Source organism: Lupinus angustifolius, chromosome LG05 (assembly GCF_001865875.1).
Source record: "Lupinus angustifolius cultivar Tanjil chromosome LG05, LupAngTanjil_v1.0, whole genome shotgun sequence".
NCBI classification, from domain to species: domain Eukaryota; kingdom Viridiplantae; phylum Streptophyta; class Magnoliopsida; order Fabales; family Fabaceae; genus Lupinus; species Lupinus angustifolius.
In genome coordinates, this window is record NC_032013.1 from 1,366,746 (window position 1) to 1,379,310 (window position 12,565).

Consider the following 12,565-nt stretch of genomic DNA (forward strand, 5'->3'; position numbering starts at 1 on the left):
ATTCGTGGTTGTCCCTCCTAACAAGTGTCATTCACAAGAATCAAACCCTAAACCTTTTAGTCTTTCTGGGGATCTAGGAAAATCTTATACCACTAGATCAATATTTTGTTGGTTACCATATTCATATATTGATATAAACATAATAATTTTAAAATATTTTCCATCCGTAAATATATATATAACCAACCCACTTTATAAATCTAAAGAGTTTAGTTATATCCTATGGAATATGGAATGAAAACAAAGTTGAAATCCCCCAAAAATTCTCCTTATTGTTGTAAATGCAACATGAAAATTTAATTAAATCCAAAAAAAGAATAGAAATTTGGTTGAGTAAGTTGAAAAAAAATAGCAGCAACTTGCAGGTAGTGCCTTAGACACAACAAATACCAACCAGAAATAATAATAATTTTACAATAATAATATGAAAAGGCTAGTAGTTATATATGTATCAAATATGATTATATATGTAGAAGAATCTAAATGGAGTATGGCAGAATTTATAACAAAATTGTAGACATAAAGTGTGATGCAAGGATTTCTTAATAATAAAACAAACTGTGATGTAAGGGGTATCCATTTCATGTTATAGTGATAATTATCCCATATATATTAATTTTTGTACTATTTTACCTTTATTAACAATTTATATCTTTAATTTATCTTTCATTTTTATTATTTCTTTTAAAAATAATTTTACTATTATCACTGGTGATAAATTATATATTTATAGCTTAATTTGTTAGTTTATATCTATGTGAATATTATTTATGAGAGTATTAATCTATAAAATAAATTTATTGTTTAATCAAATGGGTTGACAAATATTATATTATTTCAACTTACATACTATTTCTATTATCTCTTTAAAATTAATTCTATATAGAATATATAAAATTTATATATTCTATATTTTAAAATTTTAGTCCATATCTATATAAATTTTTTTCATGCCAACATTAATCTCTAATTTTGCTAAAATAAATAGTGCCTGCCCTTCAAAATGCTAGTCACCTCCAATATTTTTTCTTACCTATGTAGATTTTATTCATGACAATATTAATCTATAATTATAATATTTTTAAATTACTGCCCTTCAAAATGCTGATATTCTCATATAATTTTTTCTTTTACATATCCTTTTATATTTATTAAGAAGTATTATTAATTAATAAATGCACCTAAGGTCTCCATAATAATATAATAATAAAAAATAACCAGGTGGATTTGTTTATGAATTGTAAGAGATTTATTTTTGTCAAAGTGGTAGCTCATATAGATTTTAGGATTAAATATACTGGTGTTTTTTACACTGTCAGTAAATCATTCACCGTTGATTTGTTAAATATTATTGACTCTCAAACAAACAAAAGTAATATAAATTAATGGTGAATAATATGCTAACAATGTAAAAAATGTGCACAAATCTTAAATTCTAGATTTTATCATGTTTCATAGCTCTATGAATTAAATTCACTTCATAAATGCATTTATAATCATTTGATCCACGTGTCATCGTATAATTTGTCCTTCATATACACATTTTCACCAAACGTGTGACTTTATGTTTGTCCTGAAATATATATTACACAAGCCTTTGTTTTTCTTCATCACACTCTTCCTTTTGATTCATCTTCTCTCTGCATTTTCCTCACATTGCTTCTTTTCAGGGTTTCTGGTTATAACATACAATAAAGGTTAGATTTTTTTTGTTTTTGTTTTCTTAATCTAATTTCAAGTTAATGTCATCCATTTTTTCTTTTTGGTTGGGGTTGGATTGTTTTTTTTCCTTTCAATTTTGGATTTTTTGTTGTAAATTTCATGTCTTTAGTAGAGATTTTGTGAAATCTAGTAAAGGGTCATTTTGAATGTGTATCTGTATCAAGAAATTCATGTTATTTAATTGATGTGTTATGTGTGATGCATTGAGTGTAGTAGAACTTTGTTCTGTAATGTAGCTGCTGGAGATTAAATAGTTAGGAAATGAAAAAAAAAATTCAATTTTCATGTAGCTTAGAATGCTGAATTTTTGTACTATGTTTAAGTGTCTTCTTTATGTTTTGAACACTTAATGGATGAGTTCTGAAGTTTTTGGTAAAGTTTTGAACTCAAACCTCAGTTCCTAAAGTTGAAGGAGTATCAGCAAATCATTAGGGTAGAAGAACCTATATAGTACATGTTTTGTACTATGTTTAACATATCTCGTCATATTAGTTGATAAGTTATCTCCTCGAGCCACTCGAATTATGACATGTGGCCTATTTTTTTTATACTTTTTTTAGTTTTTAGTTATCTCCTCGTGACATCAGGAGATACTTTATTCTCTTAAAAAGTAGAAAATTTGGGGTAGCCACGGCTCCCCATTGTCGTCAAGAACTAGAAGATTCTCCTCTCGTAGTAGTCCTTGTATGGCCTTAAATACTCTCCTTAATGCTGGTCCAGCAGGTTCAACAAGTTATATGATAGTTTGGTAAGGATTGCAATGAGTTAAATACTTTGTGTTTTATAAACATTTATCCCCTCTAAACATTTCTTAATTACTTTGTATAGGCCATGATTATGAAAGCATTTAAGGTTTGAAAAAACAGTTGTTCATTAGTTTGTTGATGTTTCCGATTCCCATGAAATGATAAAGAAATCTGGTTTCTGTCAAGTTTATGAACATCTGAAAAAAGTATGAAAACAAAGAGTTGTTATAAAATGACTATTATATTTTGTTTTGCTAGGTAAAGAAAATGATTCTGATAAAGCAGTACCGATGCGTACACTCATCTAGCTGTCAATGTACTAAGGGGCATTTAAGTGAAGATGTGATATTCTTGGTGTTTAACCATTTGAATTGGAACCCCAAGTTAATTGCTACACTGTCATGTGCGTGCAAATGGTTTGATGATCTTGCTAAACGAGTTCTATGGAAAGAGTTTTGCCGAACAAGAGCTCCTAAGATGATGCTTGATCTGCAATCGAGTGGTAGCCACAGTGTTGATGGGAACTGGAGGGCCTTAGGGAAGCTTCTTATATACTGTTCTGGATGCAAGAAAGGTGGCTTGTTCAATAATGTTCAGATCCCTGGTCACTTTGTTTATCGAACTCGATTTTCTAGAACATCGGGAAAGAGCTTTCTTTTGCCACAATGCAGAACCGATGTTTTATATGTCTGTGATCCTTGTGAGCATCTTGACCAAGGTGAAGAAGGAGATTTAGGATTTTTCCGTGGAATCTTCAAGTCATTTGCGACAACAAATATTAAGAGAATGCTTATTAACAAAGGTGCCAAGCTGCACCCGACAGAGGTTTGCCCTTATTGTAAGGCGAAGTTGTGGAGCATGCTGCAGGCTAATATGATCCCACAAAGTGCTAGCAGCAGGTTGGGTTCCTATGAAGATGGTATCGAGTATTATGTGTGCCTTAACGGTCACATGCTCGGGATCTGCACCCTGCTACCATTGTCCGATTCAGAAGAGGCATCTGAAAAGGAGTAACAGATCTCAATGATTCTCAGGTATTTTTCCTAGTATATGACAAATCATAATTTTCGCTCCTGGTTATTTTTCCGTTATTGGTTTAACATTTTCTATATAAGTGAAGATTAAGGGTGGAAATATGTTTTTTTTTTGGTAATTGTGGTAGATGGTTTTCATTAAGAACTCCACCCATTTTCATGAAAGTTATAGTTAACACTTAATACCCAATAACTTATCGATTTTATGGGCGTTTTAGTAGATTAAAACTTATTAATTATGCTTGATTAAAACCTATCAGGTAATATATCATGTGCTATCATTCTTTTCTTTGGATAATGTACAAGAGGTCTTAGTTTCAAACCTGCAGTTATTGTACATTTGTACTGCTCAAACTTTTCTTTCTGATGTGTTTACTGAAAGATAAGCATTTTGTGTATTCCCATTGGTTTGGTCCGTTTGAACTACCGACGAGACTAGCTCGATTTTTATCTCCATTGTTGCAAGTGTTGGTACACAGCATTACAATTGTTATTTATGGTTGATCATATCATATGATATTGAATGACTTGCTTGGTAAGTTTTTTATGAGATGGAAATTTTAGACCAACTGATATATGATTCTAATTTGATTTGGCACTGGTAGTATACTCAAAATCAAAAGAATATATTTTTTGTATTTGAAGATGTTTAAGATGTTCAGTGTTACTTTCACCTTTTCTGTATACAATATGAGCTATTAATGATAATCTATTCATTTTTTATACACAACTAAGCTTCTCATGAGAAACATATTTACTGTAAAAGTTATGTCAAGAAAAGAAAATGCTTAAAATTGTTGAGAATCTAAATGACAGAAGTTAGTTAGATACGGGAGACGTCCGAAAAGTGTGTTACTCCTGCTATGATTGGTCAGAAAAACACTTAATTATTGAACTTTTAACTTAAATATGTTTTTTCCAACCAAACACAACAAGCGACACATGTAGTGACACATTTTGGGACAGAAAATATGCTCCCAATAGATACACTGCCTATTTTATTCTGTAGTCTGAAAATATGACATTTCCTTGGACAGATTGGTGTTCAGTTCTCAGATGAAGTTTGATTGAAAACACTGCAGGTGATGCTCATGTTTAAATTTTTGCTATGAATCAAATGAATCATAATCTGAACTATTGAGCTTGATGCTGCTGTTTCAGTCCATGCTAGCATTTTCCCATGGAAGATAGAAATATTACCAACAATTTTTCTCAATTAGTCATATTGAAGGGTGTTATTGTAAACTATGTATACCATGTAACATGTATATTGAAGTGTGGATTTACCTCAATGACAGATTGGGTTGTAAGATAATTCATATTTGTTTCTAATCTTGATTAACTTGGATGTTCTTATTCAGATTTATTTCAGGAGCATTGTGCACTCTACTTTCTCAAACCTACCCCAAAATACTAATATTCTTAAGGTTGTTGTTTCGTGATTAGGAAGTTACAGGTTCAAAACTTCAATTCTCGAAAACAATCTCTTCATTTGTTAGGACGAAACTGTGTAAATCTATCATTTCCAACCTATTAGGTGGAAGCCTCATGTTCTAAGCCACATCCCCCCCGAAGTATTCTGTAAATCTCTCTTGGATAAAAAAAAAGGCGCCATCGAATGGAGGGTGCCATCATGGGGGCATTGAAGGTCACTCCATCGACGGAGGCATCACATTGCCTATCTCTATCGTTAATTCCTTCATTGCATCATTCGTGATATCTGTAATCTCGAAAACCACAATGCAACCAAAATCGCAACTACTATTTAAAACATTGCAAACAGTATCAATCATTTTTAAAGAAAACCAATGCTTCATATTCTTTATGTCTATCCCAATCTTATTTGATTCAATTTTTAGAACATTGTGGTTCAACTTCAATCTCCTATTCCATTTTTAATGCATTGATTTATTCACACTCCAATTTTGTCTAGCCACTCATTCATACTTCATGTGTGGTGAGATCTCCCTGCAACTATCACTTTAGCAAAATAAACTCAGTAGATTCTCCAAATCTATCCCTTATCAATGCTGAGATCATGTACAAAACCAAGTTTGTATTCACATGATTTGTGGAAGGAGGAACACTTTACTCTTAAAACCAAGAATTAGTGCATAAGTTTCTCGGACAAAGATATGTTATCCCAAACCATGTCCTGGACCAATGAAAGTATGTCATGTCAACTAAAAATTACAATAATTTATTCACTACTTTTTCTATTTTGGCTTCAATTTCATTGGTCCGAGACATGGTTTGAGATACAAGTTTGTATTGACATGCTAGGAAGTCAAGGACATCAACTTTTCAAGAGAAAAATGTGACTTCTATTACATGAAACTGGAATTGTAAGGCACTATAGAGTTGAGTCATGAAGGGTACACATAAACAATAAGGCAAGTAAAAGTACATTCAACTTCTTTAAGTTTTAACACCTGAAGCATTTTGCAATCAAGCATAGGCACAATAATATTTTTTGAGAAAAAACATACACATGACTTCAAAGTGGTAGAGTTCATTTCAATCAACAAGTATACCAAGTGGAGAATGAGGCAACAGCTAGATGCTGACACCAGCAGAAAACATTCATCCACGAAATTTGTGTACGAAATTTACCGCCTCGAATAAACCATGAAACTAATGACTTCACAATCCCCGGCGACTCCAGCACTCTTGACCTGTAGTAAGAATGAGCCATGCAATCAAAGAATTTGTCTCAGTGAAAATATTTGAAAGCCATGATTTATGCTAAAAATGGATACAAGTGTAAATTTTAACCACCTAAGTTGATGAGATCCTCTATTCAACCCGGATTCTATAATATCACACAAACACATTTGCTATGCTTTGTTTCACCTGCTACTTTCTTTTCTGTAACAAGAAGAAAAGATCATAAAGTCAATAAGGATCAGATAAACACCAAAATGAAATGAACTCGAAATTGTTAAAAATAACTGCGGAAAATGCAAGTAGCTGTGTTGTATGTCTAGAACTGTTAAATATTATCAATTGATAAATAAAATAATAGTAATGCATAGTTCATAACATAATTGTGTTGAAGTCCTTTATACAAGTAAAACACAGTTATTAAAAGTAGATTTTGGCATCTCTTGGAAATGAATAACAGACCTTTCTCTACCGTACGTGGTTGCACAACCACATGCATTGTTGTAACTCCACCCGGGAGATCACATAAAGGGCTCTGGCACTCCCCGACTGTTCTGTTGTTCTCCAATATTTTTCCCGCGCTAATTAACTTCACATCTTTTACAGTTCTTGGGCCATACTCCTTGTCTTCAAAATAGAAACAGAAACTTACAGATCTCATATATCACTAAAAGTCATGGGAAAAGAATGAGTGAGACGTCATAACATATTAAACTAACAACAGAACATTCGAATGCATGACCGAACGGTGGTGTCTAGTTAATGTATCATTACTTTAGTCTTCCTACCTGTGGCTGCTGCAACTGTAGTATTCTAGAAAATATGATTTTCTTTATATGTAATATACCAAATATTTGCAGAGAATATGCTACACGTAAGCTCAGTTCTTATCAACTGAAGTATATCGGTAATATGTGTACACATTAAACGAGGTCCAGCACGACCATGGAGCAGACACTTAGCTACAAACATACAGTGCAAAAAATACAGAAGGGAAATGTGGATTTGATAAAACAATATGACGTATAAATATATCCTTGCAAGTACACTAACACTTTCGAGGCAGCAATCTTAAACCACTAAGAACAGACATACGATATGTTGTAACTGATAAGAGAGAAGAAATTTGAGTTTAAGAAACTACTTATCGAGGGACATATATTACTATTTCTCACGTGTATAGTTTAAGGCTAAATCCAGATCTTGCCATTAATGCAAAGCCTCCTCAATTTTCGAACGAAAGAAGGGACGTAATGATACTTGTGCACAAGGATATGTATGATGCCGTATCTCCGACATGCATTGATTGTGTTTAATGGAAAATTCTTGCAGTACTGAATAGCTAACATCTAGTTCATTCTTAGCTCTCAATTCTCATAACAAGTATGAACTATATCAGTAGTGCATCACCACAAGCATGATCGGCAACCAAATTCGAAAAGTAGTAACTGTGTACTTAATTTACTGTACTCAATTTTCATTAATGAAATTCATCTATCCAACAATAACTATATACTTAATACATCCCATCTATAAATTAATACATCCACATTAATAGTCCTGTGTTATGTTTTTTCTCTCTCCATCGAATTACCGATCTTTCTTATGACCACAACAACAAAGCCTTCCCCACTATTAATGTGGGGTCTACTACATGCCTAATATGATGTCATAATGCTCTATCATAAATCATGTCTATAGACAATTCATGGACCTTTAAATCCTTCGATTTCAGCTATGCTATGCTATGTTACAGAACTATACATAGTTGGTCCTAAGCTTAGATAAAAAGTGAAGGTTGTGTTATCTATCAGAAAACCAACGTAAAACTTTGTCAAATCTCAATGAAATGGATCAGTTGTACTACTTTGTAACGACAAACAGGAACAATATAACAGTTACTCAAACTGATATCTTAGTCATTAATATGAACACACACAAAAAGAGGGGCAAAAAATTAAAGAACACAACACAACAAACTAACCTTTTGGCCATTGAGCAAGAATATTTTCTTTCAATGTTGCAATACTAGTAGCAGGAGGATAACTTTTGGGGCCAATATCGGAACCATCACTCAACCGAAACTTGATCTCAAACTGATCTTGGCTCACCGCCATACTCAAGAGAAATTCAGAAATCTTATAGCTTCAGTTGAACCTCAGACTTATGTTAAGAGAATGAAATAGTCACTTCAATTATCTTCAGTTCAAGAATAAAATGAATACAATCAAAGCATCTCACTCAAGTATCCTGCAAAACATTGATCCAGAAAAGTACACTGAGTCTTATCATCAGGCTATATATTCATACCTAAATGACATGAGGACATAATAAATTAAGAAGAGTTTTTTCAGTATAACGAAGAGTATCTCCTCATCTTATGGGTAAGGAACTAATCCTTCAGGAGGTGCGTGACTATCATTCCAACAACTGTGGTTCACAGGAATCAAATTAAGAAGAGTTTGAAGGAGAATAATAGAGATGCTCTAATTAAAATTCCTTGCTTAAGAATGAGTACAAAATTGAGAATAATTAGAACCAAGATCATCTCGCGTAATTGAGAGACAAGTAATTGTTTTTACACTTGCAGTGAAGGACAAAAGTGTCACATTTTTTGTGTTTTTTGTACTGTCTCTCTATTAATGAATATGATCCTAACTCGACTAATTGAGCTGAGCCTATAATAAACAGAATAAAATGATCCTACAAACAAGTAATCCTTAAAAGGGAAAAACCATAAAGACAGAATTCTACACAGTGACAAAGGAATCAAACACAGTTAGAAACCAATCCAATATTGAAAAGGGCATGCATCAAAATCATCAAATAACAAAAAAACATCAATAATTAGCAAAAGGGTCACAAAAAAACACAGTAAGTGGAGAGAGAAAACCTTGAAAGTATACATTTTTTTCATAAGTTGTATGAGTGAGTGATGTAGGTAGCAATTTTGTTTGTGAATCAGAGAAGATTTTGCAAGAAGAAGGTGATGGTGGTGATGATGATGATTTATTTATTTAACAATAATTGAAATGAAATAAAAGTGAGGGAGGAAATGATGGGAAAGTAAGAAGAGAAGGGTGTTTAGAAGTTTTCAAAGAGCTTTGTTTCAATCAAGATATCCTTTCATTTCATGTAATAATAAGGATTAAGCACTAAGAAAAAAAAAATGCATATTCGACTTAGTTTTATACAGCTACATACTATCATTCGTTCCTATTTATTTATTATTGATTCTTCAAAAAAAAAATTATACAAAATTACAATCTTAGATATTATTTTAACTTTGAAAAATTGTCATTTTGTTTTATCACTATAAGCTTCATTATCCACGTTTTTTTATTCAACTAAATATTTAATTTTTATATATTTTATTTTATATAATTAAAGTACCTTATTTTTTTATAATTTGCTGTATTTTTTATTGAATATACTTTAAATTATAATTCCTTAATTAGAATGTTTAATTTAATCTGAGAGTTATAATTAATTTTTTGGTGGTGATTACCAAGGATTATATGTTTTTTTATAGAAATTAAAAAATACTAATGTAAAATAGAAAATTAAAAATTACACCATGATAATAATTATATCATGTTTTAATTCTATATAGCATAAATATGGACCACCTTACTATTATTATCATTGATGAATTGAAAAATTAAAATACTATTTTAAACAAATGGTTATTCATCTCTCCAATATTAATTATTTTATTATTATTTTTCATTTTTTATATTAATTGTCATTTAAAGAATTCAAAAAGCTTTCAGTAGTTTTTCCTTGTTTTCCCTTTTTATATTGTCAAATATTAATTACAAACTATTCTTATTGAAAATATAAATAATATTTATAATTTAAAGAGAGTTATTAGAGATATTTTAGTCAAACCAATATTATTTTACATTTTTAGTAAACATATTTAATCTCGGGTATACAAATTTATCAAATCTATTTTAAGATAGGTTTGAGAACTAGACAAATCAAAATTGGTCAAATTGGATCAATTCATATTATCATATTTTAACCCAAACCAAACCATATACATGAATTAAGAATAGTGTCATACTCCTATCAATTATAGAAAATGACAATTACGTTTTTTAGTATATTCATAAGGATAAAAATATAATATTAGTGTAAATTAAAGAGAATCACCAACAAAATTTGAATTTGTTAATAAAACTTTAACACAAACTATAAGAACTTGTAGCCACAATTTCTTTAATCTTTATAAATAATTTATTGGGAAAAAACGGTAATTGAATTTAGATACTTGTAAAGTTAATCTGTAATAAAATATTTGTCCTTCTTTTCCACTACCTCATTTATAAATTGTAAAAAAATATTTGTATTGGTAAGAAATACTACAAACACCTACAAAAAAAAAGGTTAGATTTATCATAAAAAAACGAATTTTTTTTTCTAAATTCATAGAAAGATTAAAGTCTATATGCCTGTATCTGTAGTAAATGTTTCACCCCTTAAAAAAATTTGTTTCATATATAACTTTGGAACCTCTTCTTGATGAAGAAATGATCTAGTAGTAAATTTTTGGGTTTAATTTCCAGCATCATAATAAGTGAAATAAGTATACAAGAACGACTAGATATCTTTTATCCTAAAATGTATCTTATTTCATATATTCTTTGTTTTTTATTGGTCAAAAAATATAAAATTAATATATATTTAATTTTAATTTTATGACCAATGAAAAATAATTAACACATAAAGTGATATATATCCACATATTCACTTTGTGTTATAAAGTTACCAATTATGCTGCTTTCTGAGTAGACTTGCCCTTATATAGAAGGAGTCATGTCAACTTAAATGTTGCAATCACTACCACAAAAAGTTTTGATTTTTTTAATCCATTAATTGTGTTTTTATATATAGTCACTTTAAAATCATCAAAATACATTTTTGTGAAATTTTTATCAATAAGTTTAAATTTTTTTTTTACAATTAAAATAGTAATAATAAGGAAAAATATAAAGATGACACAAGGCAAATATGAAAGTCATTTTTTGTTATTAGGTTATATATCTATTGTCTCACAGTTTGTGTCACTCTATGTGCTATGGACTTGTTATTGGTTAGAAAAATATATTTAAGTTAAAATCTAATTATTAAGTATTTTTCTAACTAATCACAAGCTCGTGACACATGGAGTGATACAAACTATGGGACATGCTCCCGTGTTTATTAGTGCTAAACATGACCCTCAAGCAATTGTTTCACATAAAAGTTGAATGTGGATCTAGGCTTTAGGGGCTGTGGTTTTGTGTGGCTTGTTCTTCTCCATGTGGAATCTTCTACATCTTTATTGTGATTGAGTTGAACTTTCCTACGATTTTGGTTGTGATTTCATCTTTTGGAGACCCTTTTCTGCCTAAAATATATCAATTTTGCTGGATTTATTTATTTATTTATTTACTGTCTTTGCTTAGTTTTTCTGCTTAATTGTACTTTTCTCAAGTTATGTTTCTAATTTAATAAATTTGTGTTTGTTTAAAAAATATGTTGATCTATAAGAATTCAACTCATACTTTATTAGGATGTGAGTTCAAATTTAACAACTAGTGTAATAACCTTATTTGTGAGGAAATTAAGGAGTACAAATTAGTATAAATAAATGTCAAACAATATATAAAACCTAATAAATAGATTTTGATTCAAAACCTTAAAATATTAAGTTTCTGAGTTTATCAATTTATAAGACCTTTAAATTATTCAAACATGATGGATATGAAACTTCAAACACTCATCAAATTTGTATTGCCATTATCTCTAATGGAACAACCACTTAAACTCATTATAGTGCTAGAAAGAGTTTCAACACAAGTAACAACATAAGTAGATTCACATATAGTTATCACATCAATATTTTGTCTGATTAAATTATCGGTTTTGATACCACTTGTTAGGACATGGCCAAATTCGGGAGTTATTCAAATTATGGGTCAAACAATAAATGAGAACCCAATAAAATACATGACATTAGTTGTGTTCATCAGTTAACCACCAAAGTTCTTTAATAGAGAACAAGAATATTTCACATTTATATATTTCTTTAAGAAACATAAGATAAAGTGATTGTCATATCAAAAGAAAAGAATAACATGGAAAAATAATAGGACGATGATGGATAAGGTTAGATGCATGTTGAGAGCTAAACAAATTCCTAAATAATTTTGGACATAAGCATTTGCAACTATTGTGTAATGTGTATATGTTAAGCATGTGTGCAACAAGAGTGTTAGTTATGAAGATATTGTTGTCCACATGTATCAAATCAATCAAATTTTATAGAATAGTGTATAAATATTAATTTATGTTATCATAATTTTTACTTTTAATCAAATAAAATTTCCTGATTGGATGGGAATACCAAAT

General features: G+C 30.2%; 2 protein-coding genes across 9 annotated transcripts; one reads left to right on the forward strand and one right to left on the reverse strand.

Annotated features, from left to right (window-relative positions):
- On the forward strand, nt 1,585–4,961 carry LOC109347366 (EID1-like F-box protein 2). Of its 3 annotated transcripts, none has more exons than XM_019587171.1 (3): nt 1,585–1,697; nt 2,727–3,502; nt 4,864–4,961. In XM_019587171.1, exon 2 carries the CDS (start codon nt 2,736–2,738, stop codon nt 3,480–3,482), a length of 747 nt encoding a protein of 248 aa, XP_019442716.1. In that variant the 5' UTR covers nt 1,585–1,697; nt 2,727–2,735; the 3' UTR covers nt 3,483–3,502; nt 4,864–4,961. The 3 variants fall into 3 exon arrangements, with proteins under 3 accessions (XP_019442716.1, XP_019442717.1, XP_019442715.1); XM_019587172.1 differs by lacking the exon at nt 4,864–4,961 and adding an exon at nt 4,549–4,844 and having other exon boundaries at nt 2,727–3,524; XM_019587170.1 differs by lacking the exon at nt 4,864–4,961 and adding an exon at nt 4,540–4,844.
- LOC109347370 (membrane-anchored ubiquitin-fold protein 2-like) lies at nt 5,892–10,082 on the reverse strand. 6 transcript variants are annotated; one of them, XM_019587179.1, is made up of 5 exons: nt 10,072–10,082; nt 8,151–8,416; nt 6,629–6,793; nt 6,281–6,373; nt 5,892–6,177 (listed from the first exon to the last, which is right to left on the reverse strand). In XM_019587179.1, the coding sequence occupies exons 2-4, from the start codon at nt 8,281–8,283 to the stop codon at nt 6,315–6,317; spliced, it is 357 nt and encodes a 118-aa protein (XP_019442724.1). In that variant the 5' UTR covers nt 8,284–8,416; nt 10,072–10,082; the 3' UTR covers nt 5,892–6,177; nt 6,281–6,314. The 6 variants fall into 6 exon arrangements, with proteins under 6 accessions (XP_019442724.1, XP_019442722.1, XP_019442725.1 ...); XM_019587177.1 differs by lacking the exon at nt 10,072–10,082 and adding an exon at nt 9,073–9,167; XM_019587180.1 differs by lacking the exon at nt 10,072–10,082 and adding an exon at nt 9,060–9,164 and having other exon boundaries at nt 5,892–6,171.

Bases quoted from the DNA above. Each gene is read 5' to 3' on its own strand.
- LOC109347370 (XM_019587179.1), bottom strand. From the start codon at position 8,283: ATGGCGGTGAGCCAAGATCAGTTTGAGATCAAGTTTCGGTTGAGTGAT. The intron at 6,794-8,150 runs GTTAGTTTGTTG...TCTATTTTGAAG, and splicing joins TCTTGCTCAATGGCCAAAAG to ACAAGGAGTATGGCCCAAGA. The intron at 6,374-6,628 runs GTCTGTTATTCA...TTCTTCTTGTTA, and splicing joins ACCACGTACGGTAGAGAAAG to CAGAAAAGAAAGTAGCAGGT.
- LOC109347366 (XM_019587171.1), top strand. From the start codon at position 2,736: ATGATTCTGATAAAGCAGTACCGATGCGTACACTCATCTAGCTGTCAA.